Source organism: Aegilops tauschii, chromosome 2, assembly GCF_002575655.3.
Source record: "Aegilops tauschii subsp. strangulata cultivar AL8/78 chromosome 2, Aet v6.0, whole genome shotgun sequence".
Taxonomy (NCBI): domain Eukaryota; kingdom Viridiplantae; phylum Streptophyta; class Magnoliopsida; order Poales; family Poaceae; genus Aegilops; species Aegilops tauschii.
This window is the reverse complement of record NC_053036.3, coordinates 82,241,778-82,263,785: the sequence shown is the minus strand read 5'-3', so window position 1 is coordinate 82,263,785 and position 22,008 is coordinate 82,241,778. Positions and strand designations below refer to the sequence as shown.

The following is a 22,008-nucleotide window of genomic DNA, read 5'->3' as shown; positions in this document are numbered from 1 at the left end:
AGGAATTGTTACAAGATAATGTGGGTCACCCAGCCAGCCATTCCTACCACATCAATGAACAACGAGCTCAAAGTTTCTACTTCTAGATTCACAGATAAAACAACAAGCTTCAAAATCCTTTTCCTCGCGTTCACCTCCTTGAGTTCAGAGGAATTGTTACAAGATAATGTGGGTCACCCAGCCAGCCATTCCTACCAACATCAATGAACAACGAGCTCAAAGTTTCTACTTCTAGATTCACAGATAAAACAACAAGCTTCAAAATCCTTTTCCTCGCGTTCACCTCCTTGATCACCACAGCATGAGCCCCCCCCCCCCCCCCCCCCCCCAACGACCACGTTGGCTTCAATATCCTTGACGACCGAACTATTGTCCGAAGAAATAAATGTCCATCACCAACAAATCATTTGCTAAAGATTGCGCTTCTTTGCTTGTCATTGCATCAAGAACCGCTACATCGGTGACACCACCGAGAGTAATAGAGGAAGATCACATGTATTTGCCGTTGTGATCTCGATAGACTGCAACATCAGCTCCTCGCCCCCCTGTTTATTCACGACACCATCTGCGTTGATTAAAAAAACCTTGCACCGAAGGAGACCACAGTAAGCGACCCAACTCGCGATTATTTGCAGCAGAAGTCGGTTTGGTCTTTTGAATTTGACCAAGATCACTGATGAAGCTTTGGGAGACGGGGAAGAAATACGCGGTGGTGGGCTGAAGTTGGACCTATGAGCCCACCAAAGCCCACAAGCAAAGGTTCCACCAAGAGAGGAAAGGGGATCAGCAGTCAGTTATGCGCCGCCGCCCGCCGTCCGCCGTGCCGATCTCACCCCTCGCGCAAGCGCCGTCGCCATTGAAGGCCTTGTATAAGGATCGAACGGTGCTTGAGCAGAGGCGCCCAAATAAGCGGCTCCCCCATTGGAGCTTCAATCCCCAATCGCAGCCGCAACAACTCTTAGTCCCCCATTGGAGTATAGAACAATTACACATGTGTAATTTCCAACAAATAATTGATCTTAGTCTCCTCGGTCGATCCGACGTAAAACCCGTGCAAGGTTTTATAATTTTTTGGAACTATGAGAACAAACCCGTGCATATTGTTGCACAAGATGAACATATTGTTACAATACAGTGAACATTTTCTTAAATATATTCAACTGAGATTTAGTTATTTTTGAGTGCATACACTAGCATATTTCACACCAACTGAACAAATCAATACAACAAGGTGAGCATTTTGTTTTTTAGGGAAATTTGCTGCCGCTTTTATTTAACCAACATAGCTCAGAATGTCATCCGAATTACATCCAGAACGAAGTCCTGGGAGCCCCCAACCAAACCTTACACAGTTCATCTCCTACACCTACCTTAGCAAATTTATGTGCGGCAACATTAGCGGATCTCCTAACCCAAGACACTTTAGCATCTACGAAAGAACATAATAAGATCTTGATCTCCTCCACCCAGCGGCTAGCCGCTCCCAGGTTCTTGGAAGGTTGCTTGATCATCTGCACCACGTTCTAGGCATCAACCTCGACGTGCACTCTTTCTGCATTGACCTCCTTTGCCAGCTCCAAGCCCCTTTTGCATGCCAGAATCTTTGTTGCTTCCGGATCAGTGATGTTGGGGAAGTGGTGACTCAATCCCGCCAAGAAGGCACCCTGGTGATTTCTCACCACCGCTCCTCCTCCTCCTCCTTTGTCCCCATGCTTCGAGACCGCTCCATCGGCATTGACCTTAACCCAGCCCTCATCTGGAACCTGCCAACTTTGGTGTGGCTGTGGCATAGCCGGCTGCCTCTGATTTGCATGCACCTCTTTCCACTCATGCATGTGACCTACGGCCGTAGATATGATTTCATGTGGCGGTGCAATTCTTTTCCTATCTCTCGCCTCATTCCGGGCCAGCCATAAACCATATGTCGAATGTATCATCACCTCCCTTTCATCGCCCGACGCCCTAGAGAACCAGTCTAGGAGTGTAACACACATGATGCGGCTATATCTCCCACGTGTCGAGGCACGACTTAGAGGCGTAACCGCATTGTGGTTTTGTCGCAAGAAGGGTCATCTTCACACAATCCCATGTAATGAACAAGAATGGGATAAAGAGTTGGCTTACAATCGCCACTTCACACAATACATTAATTAAACATACATCATTCAGAGTACACATATATGGTCCGACTACGGACAAATCCAAATAAAAGGAAGACAATCCCAAATGCTAGATCCCCGATCGTCCCAACTGGACACCACTACTGATCGTCCGGAAAAGACACATAGTAACGACCAAGGGCCTCGTCGAATTCCCACTTGAGTTCGGTAGCATCACCTGCACTGGTATCATCGGCACCTGCAACTGTTTTGGTAGTATCTGTGAGTCACAAGGACTTAACAATCTCAAAACCCGTGAGATCAAGACTATTTAAGCTTATGGGTAGGATGGGGTAATAAGGTGGAGTTGCAGCAAGCACTAAGCAAATATGGTGGCTAACATACGCAAATAAGAGCGAGAAGAGAAGCAACGCAACGGTCGAGAAGCTAGAAGTGATCAAGAAGTGATCCTGAAACTACTCACGTTCATACATAACTCAAACCGTGTTCACTTTTCGGACTCCGCCGAAAAGAGACCATCACGGCTACACACGTGGTTGATGCATCTTAATTAAGTTAAGTGTCAAGTTCTCTACAACCGGATATTAACAAATTCCCATATGCCACATAACCGAGGGCACAACTTTCGAAAGTTTATACCCTGCAGGGGTGTCCCAACTTAGCCCATCACAAGCTCTCACGATCAACGAAGGATATTCCTTCTCCCGGGAAGACCCGATCAGACTCGGAATCCCGGTTACAAGACATATCGACAATGGTAAAATAAGTCCAGCAAGACCACCCGAATGTGCCGACAAATACCGACAGGAGCTGCACATATCTCGTTCTCAGGGCACACCGGATGAGCAATCCGTACAACTAAAACCAGACCTCAAGTTTCCCCGAGGTGGCGCTGCAAAGGGCTCTAGTTCGGACCAACACTCAGAGGAGCACTGACCCAGGGGGGTTAAAATAAAGATGACCCTTGAGTCTGCAGAACCCAAGGGAAAAAGGCTTAGGTGGCAAATGGTAAAACCAAGGTTGGGCCTTGCTGGAGGAGTTTTATTCAAAGCGAACTGTCAAGGGGGTCCCATAACCCCAACCGCGTAAGGAACGCAAAATCAAGGAACATAACACCGGTATGACGGAAACTAGGGCGGCAAGAGTGGAACAAAACACCGGGCATAAGGCCAAGCCTTCCACCCTTTACCAAGTATATAGATGCATTAATTAAATAAGAGATATTGTGACATCCCAACATAAACATGTTCCAACATGGAGCAATCTTCAACTTCACCTGCAACTAACAATGCTATAAGAGGGGCTGAGCAAAAGCGGTAACATAGCCAAACTACGGTTTGCTAGGAAGGTGGGTTAGAGGCTTGACAGGGCAATATGGGAGGCATGATATGACAAGTGGTAGATAGCGCGACATAGCGATAGAACGAACAACTAGCAAGCAAAGATAGAAGTGATATCGAGGGTAATGGTCATCTTGCCTGAAATCCTGCTAGGGAGAAGACCGAACCCATGAAGTAGACGAACCAACGTAGTCGAACGAATCCTCACAATCGCAACGTTACCGGAACTATCAAGAAGAAGCAACACCGGAAAGAAGCAAACAATACGGTAAACAACCATCACATAAGCATGTCATGATGCACAATCAAGTTTTGATGCATGTCCAGTTTAATGATTCATGGCATGGCAAAGTGCAACAAACAACACTACAAACTAAGTGGAGATCAATATTGATGAAACACCACATTCAATCATTTAGTCCGCTCTTGTTTATGCCACTCATCAATATTAAATGTTGTTAAACATGAAAGAGGTGAAGAATAAATAATCTAACTATTTAGGCAAGTTTAAATAAGGCTGGAAACATCAACCAATATTTCTGGAAAATCCCCATATGCATATTTAGCAATTTTCATGCAAACAACAATATTAAACATTTAGATGTTATTATCATGATGCGGATGACATATACAAGTTTTATGCAATTTAATGAAAATGTTGGTATAAAATGATATGAGGCATTTGTCACCATGGTGGATGAAAGAGGTGCCACGACAACGAATCCGAAAATGATGCCACAACAACATATCGGTTCAGGTAGCTCATGGAGATACTGATGCAAAAGAAAGCGTGGCGTGAGCGTGTCAGGCAAGATGGTGGGGTGATCCCGGCAACCGGGTTCCCACGTGTCGATGGCAAGGCAACAAAGAACGCGCAAGGAACAACTCGGACATGGTGCAAACACGGGCATCTCATGCATCGCAAAAAAATCGTTCTCGGAAGGTCATCTCGGCGGTTATACCTTTAAAGCGTGCGTTTTCGGAACGGATCGGGTTCGATGCGGTGTAGGGGAAGTAGTGGTACACGCGAAGGTAGTCGAACTTGACGGTTCCGTTACACGGGTCTTCGGCGACGGTAGTGATACACACGTTCGGGAAGCAGTTTACGGCGATGGTAGCCGAACTTGCTGATCCGGGGTGTACTTGGTAGTCTCGGTCTTGGCGTCGGTAGATGTACACGGCAATCGTAGTGGTACTAAGCGTCGGTCGTCGAGGGACTTGCCGAAATCCACAGAGTCGGTGTGCTTGTTCGGGCATCAGTCTTGCCGGTGGGGTACTTGGCGAATCCGCATAGTCGCACCAGGGTCGTAGTGGTACTTGGAAAAATCCACGGGGGCGGTCTTGGCGTGCAACGAACAACGGCGTGATGTACAGGTGTAGCGGTGGTCTTGGCGTCCAGCGACAACAGCACAGGAAGGCAAGGGCATAGCCGAAGGTGAGGTTGCAGCGGGCCTTGGGCGTGAACTCCAGCGACGGTACGACGGGGAACGACGGACTTGACAGCGGAGGAGGAGGTTGGTGCAGGCCATGAGCAGCGACGCGAGATGCAGCGAGGTCATGGGGCGCGGGACTTGGACGCCGGCTGCAGGGACGCTCGGGGCAGGGGAAGCAGCAACCATGGGGAGCGGGAGGAGCTCGGCTCTCCTCGGGCTTTGCAGGCTGCTGGTGGAGGAGACACGCGGGCGAGGTGGCTCCTGGTCGCCGTACAGGAAGCAGAGGACGGCGCAGGTCCGGCGACGTAGGAGAACGGCAGGATGCGGCGAGGCTGCGCTGGCACTTGGCGAAGGCGTGGCCATGGACGACGGCGAGGCGGGTCGAGGGCGGCGACACTCCTGGTCGTAGCGGGTGAGGGGATCGGGCGCGACGGAGGAGGACTTGCGGCTGATGGTTGAGGAGGAGGGCGCGCGCGCGGCGGAGAAGACGGGCAGCGGAGGTCGCCAGCGGCTGACAGCGCGGCGGCCTGACGGGTCACGAGCGAAGATGGCCGGGAGCAGAGGATCGGGCAAGGCAAGAGGAGGGGCGCGCGGGATCGGGCGTGTGTGCGGAGGCGGCGCTGAGGAGAAGGGGGATCGGTAGGAGGGAGCGAGTGAACAGGGGGGATCGGGCTAGGGTTAGGATTAGGTGGGGGCGGCTGGGCCTAGGGCCAAATGGCTGCGGGAGGCCTTGGGCCGAGAGGAGCAAATAAGAAAGAAAAAAAAACAGAGATAATAAGAAAGAAAAGAAAGAGAGGTTAGGGGAAGAAGTTGGACACGCGGATAATTTTCCTGGACTCGCAAAAATGCGCTTGGCCTGAGAAAATAGAAGTTGGCACGAATGCAAGATTTAAATTCAAACTTATTTGAATTTAATTAAAATGGTTTGAACTAGGACAAGGTTTAGGAGTGGCCAAAATGTTGAGATTTTTGGTGGAGCTCCGGAAAGTGAAGAAAGAATTTATGGGAAAAGTTTGAGGTCAAGAATATTGAGATGGAAAAGGCATGGAATTAAATTGCACGTGTGTTATGTGAACTCCAATTAATGGAATATTTTAATATAGCTCCCTAATAATATTGGGAGGATATATGTTATAAAGAGAAATCACCATGTGCATTTCCCTCGATTTAAATGGATCGAAGATCCATGCAATTTATTTAGTTGAGTTTTAAAAATTAAATGACATGATGGCATGATGACATGATGCAATGCAAAATAAATAGAGCAAGCAAAAAGAAACACACGGTGATCATGAAATATATGGAAGTCTTCTGGAGCGTCGGTCTTGGGGCGTCACAAGGAGCCAGCTCGCCAACTCACTCTGGGAGCCGATCTGAGACGGTGGGATCGCCACCGAGACTCCCATCTCCGAGTGAAGAAGCTGCCAGAACTGAACCGAATGCTGACATGACAACAATCTGTGGTGAATTGTTTCCTCCCGTCCACATGCAACACAAAAAAACCCCAGGTTTAATCCGACGACGATGAAGTTCGGCTCCGAGAGCCAGGCCGTTTCTGTTAAGTCTCCACATGTGAATCTTGGCCTTTCCTGGCACTTGTGTATCCCAGAGAGCCATAAACCCGTGATGCTTATTGACCGAAGATGAGGATCCCAGCTGTCCGGATCCCGCCCTTATCATGGCCAACTTCATATGGTATGCCGATTTCACAGTGAAGCACCCGTTCTTCGTGTAGTTCCACGCCAGGTAATCCTCATGGCTGGGCCCTCCCACTGCTATTTGCTTGATATCTTGCACATCATCAGGAGTGAACATGGTCTCCAATCTTCCCATATTCCAACCTTTCCCATCAGCAGAGAGAAGATGTGCAACTCTCGTAACACCCGGCATGTACAGCTGACCCAACGGCTTCATACTGCTACTCCTTGGGATCCAGTTGCCGTGATGAATTCAAACTTGGGTACCATATCCAATCCGCCAAATCAGCCCTTCTCTAAGAAGATCACGACCATGCAGGATACTTCTGAAAGTATATGATGCTGTTGAGAGCAGGTCGCTGTGAGGATCGAGTCCTCCTTAGAATACCTTGCTTTGAGAACCCTCGCACATAGAGAAGTAGGGGCATGGAGAATCCGCCAAGCCTGTTTCGCGAGCAGAGCTTGGTTGAAAACTTCATAGTCTCTAAACCCCATGCCTCCGTCTCTTTTTGCTGCACACATTTTTTGCCAGGAGATCCAGTGCACCTTCCTCTCCCCATTCGCTGCGCTCCACCAGAATTTCGAAGAGATAAAAGTCAGATTCCCGCACATCTTCTTTGTAAGGCGAAAGCAGCTCATGGTGAAGGTAGGTACCGCCTGGAGGCCCGACTTGACAAGAACCTCTCTCACAGCCTTTGACAAACCTTGTCCCTTCCATCCACTAACCTTTCCTTTTGAGGATTCAGTTACATATTTGAAAGTACCATCTTTTGATCTTCCAACCAATGTTGGGAGACCCAGGTATCTCTCACTCAAAGCTTCGGACTGCACACCAAGTGTGGTTTTGAGCTCCGTTTTCTTCTCCTTTTGACAACCCTTCCCGAAGAAGATCGATGATTTTTGTAGGTTGACTCGCTGTCCAGAGGCTACTTCTTATTGCGCTAAGATATTCTTGAGAGCCTCCATATTCTCTTTAGTCCCCTCAAGAAAGACAATACTGTCATCGGCAAAGAGGAGGTGTGTAACATGAGGGCCAGTGCCCCCAAAATAAGGTGAACATTTTGTTAACGGTCAAACAAACAGTCAAACAAACGGTTTGTTTAGGTGCGGGTTCGACCTGTCATAAACCGGTTTAATTTATTAGCAATGCGTGATTTGGGTTTTTTGAAATAGCCGACGCCAATTCCGATAGTTATCAGTCATAAACAATTTTTTGGTAGTTTTTTTAGAACCCTAACATGAATTGTGATATTTTTATGTTATTCACTAATTTTAGATACAAATCAACAATTTTATAAAATAAACTAAGGCTTTGTTAATTCTCAGATGAAGAGAGTATTTTGGTTGCGGTGTGCTGCGCGGAGCTATTTACCACTCCATGACACCAACTAACGTTCCACGAGTATCGCCGACGAGTACAATGGCCGGTGATCCAATTTCTAGGTCACCTACCCAGTTGATCCCATATCAGACGTGATTCACTTGTGTCACTGTACATTTCCATTTTCCAAGCAACCTCATCTTCCCCACCAAACCCTAGCTCCTTTATAAACCCCACCTAGCTCCTCCCCTCTAATCACACTGCACTACCTAACCAGTACCTTCTCATTGTTCCACTCCACAGTCCACAGACAGCAACTCCATCATTTTCTCCCAAGCCATGGCAGCTTCAGCTCTCCACTCCACTGGCACTGCGGCCATGTCTCTCTCCCTCTTCCTGCTCGCAACCATCGCCGCCTCGTCCTTCTCTCCGGCCGACGCACAGGCGTCGTCGTCATGCGCGAGCCACACCTTCTCGAGCAACCAGCTGTACGCGTCGTGCGCCGCCCTGCCGCGCCTCGGCACGACGCTGCACTACAACTACACGGCCGAAGGCAACAAGGTCGCCGTGGCGTTCCGCGCGCCGCAGACGAGCAAGGCCGGCGGGTGGGTGGCGTGGGGGCTCAACCCCAACGGCACGGGCATGGTGGGCACGCAGGCGGTGGTGGCGTTCCGGCACTCCAACGGCAGCCTCGTCGCGTACCCGACGCTGCTCGGCAGCTACGCGCCGTCCATGGCGCCCGCGGACGCCGCGGAGCTGGCGTTCCCCGTGTCGGACGTGGCGGCCGAGTACGCGAAGAACGGCAAGGAGATGGTCGTGTACGCGACGGTCGCGCTGCCAGGGAAGGGGAGCAAGTTCACCCACGTCTGGCAGCAGGGGGGCTCGGTGGTGGACGACGTGCCGGCGGCGCACCCCACCACCGGGGATAACGTGCTCTCCACGGGCACCATCGATTTCAGCAAGTGAAACTACTACCTATATATCGTTACTAGGTATGCTTATATCCGCGCGTATACGCGTGTCGTTTGTTCCGTATGTACGTATGTGCCCGCGCGCGAGCCATCGCTCCCTCTATATATCGATGTATGAATGTTTGTAATCAGCGCTCGGCGCAGAGTTGTGAATACGTACTTGTGTAATTTGCGCTCGGCATACGCCAGATTTAAATGAACGCAATACGCAAATTATGGCGGGCGGAAAGAAGACGATGCGGATTCAGATGCCTGCGCCTGAGTTCACCGAATCGGAATCCAAACCGTCCCACGCTAGAATTCCAAAATCCCGGTCCATATAACCCACCAAATCGAACCTAGCTCAGGCATGTTTCAGCGCCGAACCGATCCGTCCTCCAGAAGACCAGAACCATATTATAGCTCGTCTTTGCGCCTCAAATTTAAAGGCACATCAATTCAACCATGGCGATCAAACGATCCGCCGATGTCCGGGCATCTCCCCCTCGGCCGCGGACGGCAAAGCGGATTCTTACCACCGAGTCGCCGCCCCCGCCGCCGCCTTACCTCCCTTCCGAGGTCATCTTCGGGATCCTGTCATGGCTGCCGTCCAGGTCCGTCCTCCGCTTCAGGTGCGTCTGCAAGGCCTGGCAGGCCATGCTATCCGACCCAGTTTTCATCACCGCTCATCACGAGTGCTCCAAGAAGATCCGCCCGTCGCTGCTCATGGTGCCCTGCGCGTACGACCGCGAAGATCTCCACACGAACGAAAACGACAGCGCCTTCCGCATGTCCTTCTACAGGTACCGCGTCGGCGACGTGGAGGAGCTGGTGCACCAGGAGGAGCTGCCCGGAGGGATCTCCCTGTGGAGCAGCCCGCTGCACTGCGACGGCCTGATCCTCATCTCCACCATGCGGCAGCAGCTGGTGGTCTGCAACCCGGCGACGAGGGACACTAGTAGAAAAAGAGGCTTCCATACGCCCCCATTAGTCCCCAAAATAATCGAACCGCGACAAAAAGGGTCTTTAGTCGCGGTTCGGGAGGAGACCCGCGACCAACTATCTGGGCCCAGCGCGCTCGGTCGACAGCTGGCGCGGGGGGGGGGGGGGGGGGGGGGGGGGGGGGCTTTAGTCCCGGTTGGCCTGGCCAACCGCGACTAAAGGTCCCCGAAGGCCTTTAGTCGCGGTTGACCAGGCCAACCGGGACTAAAGGCCCATCCCTATATATAGGACTCAGCTCACTTCACTTCACTTCACTCAGCTCACTGCTTCACAATATTCAGAAGGGGGTGGTGGGTTTGCTTTTGGTTCCTCCTATGCACACAAGGTGTTCGATGAAATGCCCGAGAGCCTGAAACAAACATGATATGAAGTGTCCGAGCCACACTTGAGCTTTCTCATTTATTTTTCCTCCGCGATCGCGGTTAGCAACTTGAACCTTTCATGTGTCATTGATAAAATATGCATGTGTGTAGTTCATTGTTTAATTTGTATTATTTCTAGCTAGTTAGTTTAACAAATGCATGATGGTTAATTATATACTTTATATAATAATAATGTAGATGAATCGGCAATGGATGTACGGTCCCCGACTCTCCGGCGAGTTCACTACGGGTTTGAAAGATTTCCTCGTAGTGGCAAATGCGAACAAGCAGCGAGGTTTTATTATCTGTCCATGTGCTGTCTGTAAGAATCAGAAGGGTTACTCCTCCTCAAGAGAGGTTCATATGCACCTGCTTCGGCGCGGTTTCATGCGAAGCTATAATTGTTGGACCAAGCATGGAGAAAGAGGGGTTAGAATGGAAGAAGATGAAGAAGGGGATGATATCGATGACAACTATCATGATCATTTCGGTGATACTTTCATGGAGGATGATGCTGAAGGTGGGGAAGGGTTAGGTGAAGGTGAAGAAGAGGCACATGATGAGCCCGCTGATGATCTTGGTCGGACCATTGCTGATGCACGGAGACGCTGCGAAACTGACAAGGATAGGGAGAATTTGGATCGCATGTTAGAGGATCACAAAAAGTCGTTGTATCCAGGATGCGATAATAGTCTGAAAAAGCTGGGCTGCACACTGGATTTGCTAAAATGGAAGGCACAGGAAGGTGTAGGTGACTCATCATTTGAAAATTTGCTGAAAATGTTGAAGAATATGTTTCCGAAGAATAACGAGTTGCCCGCCAGTACGTATGAAGCAAAGAAGGTTGTCTGCCCTCTAGGTTTAGAGGTTCTGAAGATACATGCATGCATTAACGACTGCATCCTCTACCGCGGTGAATACGAGAATTTGAATGAATGCCCTGTATGCACTGCATTGCGTTATAAGATCAGAGGCGATGACCCTGGTGACGATGTTGAGGGCGAGAAACCCAGGAAGAGGGTTCCCGCCAAGGTGATGTGGTATGCTCCTATAATACCACGGTTGAAACGTCTGTTCAGGAACGAAAAGCATGCCAAGTCGTTGCGATGGCACAAAGAGGACCGTAAGTCCGACGGGGAGTTGAGGCACACCGCTGATGGAACGCAATGGAGAAAGATCGACAGAGTGTTCAAAGATTTTGCAGCTGACGCAAGGAACATAAGATTTGGTCTAAGTACTGATGGCATGAATCCTTTTGGCGAGCAGAGCTCCAGCCATAGCACCTGGCCCGTGACTCTATGCATCTACAACCTTCCTCCTTGGTTGTGCATGAAGCGGAAGTTCATTATGATGCCAGTGCTTATCCAAGGCCCTAAGCAATCCGGCAACGACATCGATGTGTACCTAAGGCCATTAGTTGAAGAACTCTTACAGTTGTGGGCCAGACCTGGTGTACGTGTCTGGGATGAGCACAAAGGAGAGGAATTTGACCTACGAGCGTTGCTTTTTGTAACCATCAACGATTGGCCTGCTCTCAGTAACCTTTCGGGACAGACAAATAAGGGATACAATGCATGCACGCACTGCTTACATGAGACTGAAAGTGTACGTTTGATTAATTGTAAGAAGAACGTGTACCTGGGTCATCGTCGATTTCTTCCCCGAAATCATAACGTAAGAAAGAAAGGCAAGCATTTCAACGGCAAGGCAGATCACCGGCCGAAGCCTGCGGAATGTACTGGTGCTGAGATATTTGATATGGTCAAGGATTTGAAAGTCATCTTTGGAAAGGGTCCTGGCGGACAATCAGTTCCGCGGGGAGTTGACGGGCACGCACCCATGTGGAAGAAGAAATCTATATTTTGGGAGCTAGAATATTGAAAAGTCCTAGATGTTCGCTCTGCAATCGACGTGATGCATGTTACGAAGAATATTTGCGTGAACCTGCTAAGCTTCTTGGGCGTGTATGGGAAGACAAATGATACAAAGGAAGCACGGCAGGACCAACAACTTTTGAAAGACCCAGATGACCGGCATCCGGAATGGTTTCAAGGTCGTGCCAGCTACGCTCTTACCAAAGAAGAGAAGGTCATTTTTTTTGAATGCCTGAGCAGTATGAAGGTCCCGTCTGGCTTCTCGTCGAATATAAAGGGAATAATAAACATGGCAGAGAAAAAGTTCCAAAACCTGAAGTCTCACGACTGCCACGTGATTATGACGCAATTGCTTCCGATTGCTTTGAGGGGGATCCTACCGGAAAATGTTCGAGTAGCCATTGTGAAGCTATGTGCATTCCTCAATGCAATCTCTCAGAAGGTAATCAATCCAGAAGATCTACCACGGTTACAGAACGATGTGGTCCAATGCCTTGTCAGTTTCAAGTTGGTGTTCCCACCATCCTTCTTCGATATTATGACGCACCTCCTGCTCCACCTAGTCGAAGAGATTTCCATTCTCGGTCCTGTATTTCTACACAATATGTTCCCCTTTGAGAGGTTCATGGGAGTATTAAAGAAATATGTTCGTAACTGTGCTAGGCCAGAAGGAAGCATCGTCAAGGGCTATGGAAATGAGGAGGTAATTGAGTTCTGTATTAACTATGTTCCTGACCTTAAGCCGATTGGTATTCCTCAATCGCGGCACGAGGGGAGACTAAGTGGAAAAGGCACGATCGGAAGGAAATCAACGATATGTATGGACGGTCATTCTATGACTGAAGCACACCACACAGTTCTGCAAAATTCCAGCTTGGTGGCTCCGTTCTTCGAGCAGCACAAGAATATTTTACGCTCGGACAACCCGGGGAAGCCTGAATCCTGGATTAGAAAGGCCCACATGGAGACTTTCGGCAGTTGGTTGTGAAAACATTTAATGAATGACAATGATGTTGGAGATCAGCTGTACATGTTGGCCAAGAAACCATCTTCGACTATAACGATTTTCCAAGGGTACGAGATAAATGGGAATACATTTTACACCATCGCCCAAGATAAAAAGAGCACCAACCAAAACAGTGGTGTCCGCTTTGATGCAGCAACCGAGAATGGGCGAAAGGTCACATATTATGGTTACATAGAGGAGATATGGGAACTTGACTATGGACCCTCCTTTAAGATCCCTTTGTTCCGGTGCAAATGGTTCAAGCTAACAGGAGGTGGGGTAAAGGTGGACGAGCAATACGGAATGACAATGGTGGATTTCAACAATCTTGGTTACCTTGACGAACCATTCGTCCTTGCCAAAGATGTCGCTCAGGTTTTTTATTTGAAGGACATGAGTAGCAAACCGAGGAAACGGAAAGATAAGAAAACGATCAGTACATCATGCGATGATACAAAGCGCCACATTGTTCTTTCAGGGAAAAGAAACATCGTGGGAGTGGAGGACAAGACAGACATGTCAGAAGATTATAATATGTTTGGTGAAATTCCGCCCTTCAAAGTGAACACTGACCCAAGCATTAAGTTAAATGATGAGGATGCTCCATGGATACGGCACAATCGTAAGCAAGCAGGGACACAAGGGAAGAATTGATGTGTAATAATTTATTGTACCAAACTTTGTATTTGGTCGATGAACTGAATGACGTATCAAACCTTTTGTCAAACCTTCAAGGGATCGATGAACTGAATTTTTTGATATATTATTTGTATTTTTAAGATTTTAAAATGAATTAGTTTTATTTTTCTGATTTTTTTGATATATAATTGTATTTTTAAGATTTTAAAATGAATTAGTTTTATTTTTCTGATTCTTTGATATATTATTTGTATTTTTAAGATTTTAAAATGAATTAGTTTTATTTTCTGATTTTTTTGATATATAATTGTATTTTTAAGATTTTAAAATCATTGAAAGCTAAAAGAATTTCCATAAAGAACTTTTTTTGTTAGAAACTTTAATAGCAAAAATAATTATCATAAAGTAAAATAAATAAGTAATTAGAAACAAAATAAAATAAAATAAATAAGTTTTTTGTTGTAAGTAGAAACAAAACAAAATAAATAAAGCAAAAAAGAAAACAAAAAACAGGCAAAAAATAAAAAATATGCCACCTACTGGGCCACCACGGCCTGAATACGACTAGAAACCCATCGATGGGCCAGGATTCAGGCCCGCAGAAGGCCTAGTAGGCCCATCAGGCATAGCAGTGACAATTAGGCCCGTAAGCCTGCAATGGAGAGGAGCTCAAGAGGGGAGCGGCAGTGGGGCTTATAAACCACTGCGCGCCCCTCTCAACTAGCGAGGTGGGACTAAACTTTCGACGCGGGCGTAGCAGCACAAGGCCTTTAGTCCCGGTTGGGGAGGCGGACCGGGACTAAGCCTTTAGTCGCGGTTGTTGTCCCCAACCGCGACTAAAGGCTCTTTCTGCGCGGGAACGAAAGCGGCGCCAAAACCCTTTAGTCCCGGTTGGGGAGGTGGACCGCGACTAAAGGTACCCTTTAGTCGCGGTTGGTGTGGCCAACCGCGACTAAAGGGTACCTTTAGTCGCGGTCCGCCTCCCCAACCGGGACTAAAGGTACGTCTATATATACTGCACTTAGCAGTTTCCGCCACTTTCCATTCTCCTCTCTCAACGCCGAAGCCCTGCCCCGACGCCGATCGCCGCCCGACGCCCTGCCCCGACGCCGACGCCGAAGCCCTGCCCCGACGCCGAAGCCCTGCGCGCCGCCGCCCCCGTCCCAAGTGAGCGCCGCCGCCGCCCGTGCCCTGCCCTTAGCGCTCCGCCGCCGCCGCAGCGTGCCCCTGCCCTTGCCCGCCGCAGCCCCTGCCCTTGCCTGCCGCCCGCCGCCCGCCGCCCGACGCCCTGCCGCCCGCCGCCCGCTGCCCCTGCCTGCCGTCCTCCGCGCGCCGGCAGAAGAAGAAGAAGGAAGAAGAAAAAGGAAGAAGAAGAAGAAAGAAAAAGGAAAAAGGAAGAAGAAGAAAGAAGGAAGAAGAAAACAAAAGAAAAACAGAAGAAAAACAAGAAAAAGGAAGAAAAAAGGAAAAAGGAAGAAAAAAAAGAAAACAAAAGAAAAAGGAAGAAGAAAGAAAAAAGAAAACACAAGAAAAACAAACAGAAGAAAAAAACAGAAAAAAGGAAAAATGAAGAAAAAAAAGAAAACAAAAGAAAAAGGAAGAAGAAAGAAAAAAGAAAACACAAGAAAAACAAACAGAAGAAAAAAGGAAAAAGGAAAAAAGGAAGAAAAGGAAGAAAAAACAGAAGAAAAACAAAAGAAAACAGAAGAAAAAGGAAGAAGAAAAAAAGAAGAAAGAAAAAGGAAGAAGAAAAAAAATGAAAACCAAATGAAAACCAAATGAAAACCAAAAGAAAGAAGAAAGAAAAAGGAAGAAGAAAAAAAGAAGAAGAAAGGAAGAAGAAGAAAGAAAGAAGAAAGAAAAAGGAAGAAGAAAAAAGGAAGAAGAAAGAAAAAGGAAGAAGAAAGAAAAAGGAAGAAGAAAAAAAAGAAAACAAAACAAAAGAAACCAAATGAAAACCAAAAAGAAAGAAGAAATAAAACCAAATGAAAACCAAAAGAAAGAAGAAAAAAAGGAAGAAGAAAAAAACAGAAGAAGAAAGAAAGAAGAAAAAGGAAGAAGAAAAAAAGGAAGAAGAAAAAAAGAAAGAAGAAAGAAAGAAGAAAGAAAAAGGAAGAAGAAAAAAAGAAGAAAGAAAGAAAAAGGAAGAAGAAAAAAAGAAGAAAGAAAAAGGAAGAAGAAAAAAATGAAAACCAAATGAAAACCAAAAGAAAGAAGAAAGAAAAAGGAAGAAGAAAAAAAGAAGAAGAAAGGAAGAAGAAAGGAAGAAGAAGAAAGAAAGAAGAAAGAAAAAGGAAGAAGAAGAAAGAAAGAAGAAAGAGGAAGAAGAAAGGAAGAAGAAGAAAAAAAGAAGAAAAAAGGAAGAAGAAAGAAACCAAATGAAAACCAAAAAGAAAAACAAAGAAAACAAAACAAAATACTTGGCAGTGCTCAATAATCTTATTTTTTAATTCCTCCTCCTGTATGTCGCCTTAATCTTATTTTTTAATTCCTTTATACTTAAAGAATTTTTACTACATGCAGGAGTGACATATGGCGAACGATAGAGCCGAGCCGCTTAGGGATCCGGAGGCTGAACGTTATCTAATGGGCATCATCAACAACGAGATTCCTTATGTGCCGGGCTCAGAATATGAGCAAGAAGAGGATGTAGTCTCTTCTTTTCTGAACCTTGACGGTGGAACAGAGATTGTCGATGATCAAGAAGGTGAAGGAACGGACATTGTCGACGGAGGTCAACCGTTAACAAACGACGATCTCGAATTGCAAGTAGCAACCACCTCCGGCGAGGTATATATATACATTGAGCCTCTCATGATACAAACTATCTGAAATGTGAATACATATGTATTAACGCGCGTTCTTTTTTTAGCCCTCCGGATCGAGTACGACAAAGCGTGGCAAATCCAAGGCGATGAAAATAGGAGAAACATATGCCATTGAGTTTGTCAGTGAAACCGGCAAGCCCCTACAGCACACCTCAAAGTTTATCAACCAATGCGGAGTCGTTGTTAGAGACAACGTCCCGATCACCGTCCAGGAATGGAAGGAGCCAAAGAAGGCACGTCTTGGTTTCAGTTTTGTCGACAAGAGAACGAAAAAGGATTGCTGGAGAAAGCTTATGGAACATTTCATTCTACCTCTGGAATGAAACAAAGTCGATGAATTCGGTAACGAGGTTCCGGGTGGACGTCAGAGGAGGAGGCTAGTTAAAGAGTTCGCTCTTCAGAAGATGGGCGAAGCATTCCGGAACTTCAAGAAAAATTTAACCCGTGACTATGTCAACAAGGGCAAGACTCCGGATTTCAATGGACAACATGAGAAACTGAAAGATGATTGGCCAGAATTTGTGAGGCAAAAGCAATCGGAGCATTTCAAGGAAATATCAAAAAAAAATAAGGATAATGCGAGTAAGAAAAAGTTCCATCATATTATGGGGCCAGGAGGATACCGCCTTTCGGAGCCTAGGTGGCAGAAGATGGAGGAGGACCTGAGGGTGCGAGGAATCCCTCTAGGTACAGAGGGATGGGACCCAAGGGCCAAAAGCTGGTGGTACGGGCATGGGGGATCGCTAGATCCGGAGACAGGGGTGTGTGTTCACCGGCAGAGACAGTTTGCTCCCACCCAAGCCCTTATTGACGCAATGACCCAAGCTCAAGAGGGCTTGATCAAGTTCAACAGAGAGAAAGACGCACTGACAACAGCCCTCGGGAATGATGAACACGGAGGACGTGTACGAGGCAAAGGCAAAGTTCCGTGGAAAGTAGGGTTTTCCCAGGACAATGACCCGTACTGTTACAGAAGCCGTAAGAGAAAGACGGACCGGGATGCAGATCTTATGACGAAGTTTGCATCGGAACTCCATGAGTTGAAGCAGACCGTGCATGAACTAGTAAAAGAAAAATCGGCTGCAGGGCCGCATGAAGATCATGAAGCGGATCGCGGAAGCCAGCAGCGGAGAAGCAGCGTGGCTTCCACGGATGCCCCGCCTGGTGCTAGTGCACCGATGATCGAGATTCGTGCACCGGAGCCTCACTACCCCGTGGATGATGTAAAGGAGATGAAAGAATGTGATCTGCATTATCCCGTGGGGAACGTTTCCACGAAGGTAGCTAGCGGCAGTGCTTTACCCTGTACACCTGGAGCACTCCATCACAACAACCCCATTGCATATGGCTATGCTCGTGTCACGGTGGAAGACATAGTCCAAGGGTTTGAGGACCTGGAGATTGACAAACCTACACCCGAAGGGGAGAGAAGACTTGGAGATGTCAAGCGCCAGATCATTCTATGGAAAAAGAAGTACATAGTGTTTCCAGGCGAGGCGCCAAGGCTAGCAAGTCCACCCCCCTCCGATGGTGGTGGTGGTGGTGGTGGCGGTGGTGGTGGTCGTGGTGGTTCACCTACACCTCCTTCACACCATTCGACGCCGTCCCCCGATCCACAACCTCCGGCGGGTACGACGCCCCCCAATCCTCCTCCGGCGGGTACGACGCCCCCCAATCCACCTCCGGCGAAGAAGCAGAAGCAGGCGGACAGCAAGGAAACCCGCTCCTGGACTATTAACCCGGACCCTTATGTACCTAAGACCACAAGGGTACCGGAGCCATCACTGAAGCCTCTCCTCCCAAGGCCTGGGGAACTTAGTGAAGCTGAAACCAAATTGGCCGCGTCTGCTGATTATGAGAAATGGAAGGCGATAAAAGAGCCTGAGCCCAAGCAAGTATTCACTGAGAAGCAAAAGAAGTGGGCTAAGGATTTTTTGACGACACCGTCCCAAGCCGAGCTGAATATGCCTGACGACTATGGACATGAACTTCGTAGGCAAGCAAAAATATTGAAGGAGGAGAAAGAAGAAAGTAAAAAAAGCGGGAAACAAGTTGACCAGCTCGGGATGCAGAAGAAACAATCGATCCCCCCGCTCATAGTGAAAGCCGGTCCGGAAGAGGACCCTGAGATCATAGCAGCTGCGGCAGCACTTGGATTGACTGTAGCGAGTGCCATGAAACAAGCGTCCGAGATGGGTTTGACTCTTCGTGCCTTCTTAGGCCTTGAGGATGCGCCAGTATGTGAAGTAGCATTACAATATGTGCGGAATGGACCTTTCGTCGAGCCTGCGCGGGAGAAGAGTCTACCGCCACAAATGCGAAGTCTGCTACGTTGGTACAAGCAATTCATAACATGGGCCGACAAAGAATATATTTATGCGGATGTTACAGAGGAGCATCACACCAAACGGTACTCTGTACAAGTTCATATGAGTGAATTGTTCCAGCTGTTCAATCTGCGCGACCTCGACAAATCTATGCTGAGTTGCTACGTTCTGTAAGTGATTTATTTCTACCTCATCTCGTTTTTCATTGCCTGCACTATATATATATAACTATATTGTTGCGTACGCTATTATGCAGATTGAAGATTTGGGAATGCAAAATAAGAAATATCCATGATGTTGGGTTCATTGACCCACATATCGTTAATGGACATGTGTTACAATATCACCCCGAAGACGTGGAGAAAGACTTGTACAAGTTTCTTAGAAAGCATCAACTCAAAAGTCATATTCTATTTCCTTACCATTTTGGGTGAGTGTTTCTCTCTTGTGCCCATTCTCTTTTGTTTACTCCATGCATGGTATGTCTAATCGATGAGTTATGCATGACTGTGCATGTAACGTGTCCGCAGGTTCCACTGGATTCTGCTAAATATTGAACTTCACACCTCCAGAGTTCTAATCATGGACTCTATGGATTCGGATCCAAAGCGTTGGGCCGACATGAGAAAAATGCTGCAAAAGTAATTATTTTCAATCATTTGAGCTCTATATCGATCGGTCTCTTTCGTTCATTTCCTAATATCAAGTAACTAATAACTCCCTTGTTCATTTAATTTTCTTTGCCCTGTAGGATTTGGAGACGGTTCTCAGAAGAAATTGTCGGTGAATTCAAACATGAGCTAGATTTCAGAAGGTTAGTTAATGTGGATAAGCAGCCACCGGGGACCAATTTATGTGGATACTATGTTTGTGAGAACATCCGGAGACTAACCTCTGAGCGGAAGGCATCGGATAGCGTGCGGAAGGCGACGGATAACTTGCGGAGGAGGCTTAGTCCAGAAGCTCGCTTCCGACCAATTCAAGATGAATTAGCAGGATTTTTCTTCAGGGAAGTCATCAATCCTAAAGGAGAACACTATACCGAGGACGCAGACATTTATATGCATACCCGAGATTGAAACTTGTTCGAAGTTGTATATAGTCCTCCATCCTAATTGTGTATGGAAACTTGTTCGAAGTTGTATATGGTCATCCGAGATTGAATATATATTATATATTCCTCTTGAATTCTTCTTGTTTGAAATTTCATATGCATGTATATAGTATCGTAAAATATGTGTACTGAAACTTCATCAAAATTAAAACAAAACACAAAATAAAATATAAAAGAAATAAAACACTACAAATTAAAAAGAAATCAGGTTTAGGGGGGCTAAAACCCTAAACCTGCGGACGAGGCCTTTAGTCCCGGTTAGCCACGAGAACCGGGACTAAAGGTCCTCCGCCCCGACGGACCCCTGCCGGCCACGTGGACGGGCCTTTAGTCCCGGTCAGTCACGAGAACCGGGACTAAAGCCTTTAATCGCGGTTCGTAAGAGGCGCAAGTAAAGGGGGGGTCTTTAGTCGCGCATATTTAGTCCCGGTTGCACAGCCAGGACTAAAGGCCTTTGCGAACCGGGACTAAAGGGCTCTTTTCTACGGGTGGGAGTTCGTCACCTTACCAGAACGGAAGCACTACACCTTCACGTTCCCGAGGGTAGGGTTCGGGTTCGACCCCCGCAGCAAGAAGTACAAGGTGGCGAGGTTTTTCTACGAAGAAAACCTTCCCAACAGCAAGAAGTACAGGCTCGTCTGCAGGTTCGAGGTGCTCACCCTCGGCACCGATTCATGGCGGCAGACGGCAGATCCGCCGCACTGGATCGTCGGACAAACTCCGGTTCATGTCAAAGGTTATATCTACTGGAAATGTGTTTTAAACCAAGGTCGAATGAACCCGTCAAATTCATTCGTTCGGTTCAGCTTGGCCGACGAGGAGTTCAGCATGGTTCCACAGTCCACACCCTCCGTCCGATTTCAGGCCTGCCCACTTCGTGGAGTTGGAGGGCGAGCTGTGCTGCGTCTGCTTGGGCTTCCCAAACCTAGAGCTAGAGGTTTGGACCTTGAGCTTTGGGGTCGAGCAGAGGCCCGAATGGAGTCGACGCTGGGCAACGGTGATCCGTCGTCCTGATGACTTGATCATAGAGCCTGAAGGTTGTAGGGCTACGAGACCTCCCAGGGTTATTTTTCATCAGGGGATGTGGCTTCTGACGAAGGAAGATGACGTGTACCGGTATGACACCCAGACTTCTGAGATAAAGAGGATTTCTTCGGGTGTTCAAGACACAAGATACCATTATCCTGGGTCGGAAAAGGCGGTGATTTTACATCTAACTAATTATGCCGAGAGTCTTGTGCAAATTAGATAACTTGGGTAAGCAACCAGGTATCTTCTTTTCTTTCTATAGTACACATGTGGATCTATATATGCTACTCCTTTTTTAGGTAAGATTTAATACTCGCTTCATTTGTATCAACTAGGATGCTGAATGTGTTTTCTGACGTTTAATCGATCATGCATAGGGGATCTAATCAGTGGCGGATCCAGGAATTGAACTTAGCTGGGGGTACCAATTACAGTCTTTTTTTTGTAACAAATGCAAGTCTACCACACTAAAAGTCATGGAATTCAATTACCAAAGACATCACAAAACATAAAAATGTCTTCAAAAAGTACTAACATAGAGTCTTGCCGCTTGAAATGCTCACTTGATGCCACAATACAACCCCACAAATTGATAAATAACAAGTGACACCTACAACATGTGAAGCAAACACATACGAATCTAAATCTTTGCAGAAGTGTGTTAAGCGAGTTGTAGCTTTTGATAAGCTAGGAGTAATACCTTTAAGTTGTATAGATGGCCTCAGCACTTCTTCAAAGCATGGAAATGTATGATAATCAAGGCTGAAAAAACCCTCACAACTGATGTTTTTGCCACCAGTGATACCAATGCAAATGCAACGAGGCAATAAACCAATGGAAATACGAAATGGTGTCTAGTTTATACCAACTTGAGAGCAAGACAACTCAAATTATCACAAGACAATAATTCAGGACCTCTTCTCGTCATCGCTATATATATGTTGAGTGAACCAGTCAAAGATAGTG

The 22,008-nt window shown here is 47.2% G+C and overlaps 2 protein-coding genes across 2 annotated transcripts; both read left to right on the top strand.

The window, feature by feature from the left end:
• The first annotated feature begins 8,158 nt into the window (after positions 1 to 8,158).
• On the top strand, positions 8,159 to 9,098 carry LOC109744181 (cytochrome b561 and DOMON domain-containing protein At5g47530). Its single transcript, XM_020303279.4, has one exon. It carries the CDS (start codon positions 8,251 to 8,253, stop codon positions 8,875 to 8,877), a length of 627 nt encoding a protein of 208 aa, XP_020158868.1. The 5' UTR covers positions 8,159 to 8,250; the 3' UTR covers positions 8,878 to 9,098.
• A 228-nt stretch (positions 9,099 to 9,326) lies between these two features.
• LOC109744184 (putative F-box protein At3g17500) lies at positions 9,327 to 21,027 on the top strand. Its single transcript, XM_020303281.1, has 2 exons — positions 9,327 to 9,819; positions 20,525 to 21,027. Exons 1-2 carry the CDS (start codon positions 9,327 to 9,329, stop codon positions 21,025 to 21,027), a joined length of 996 nt encoding a protein of 331 aa, XP_020158870.1.
• Positions 21,028 to 22,008: the final 981 nt, after the last annotated feature.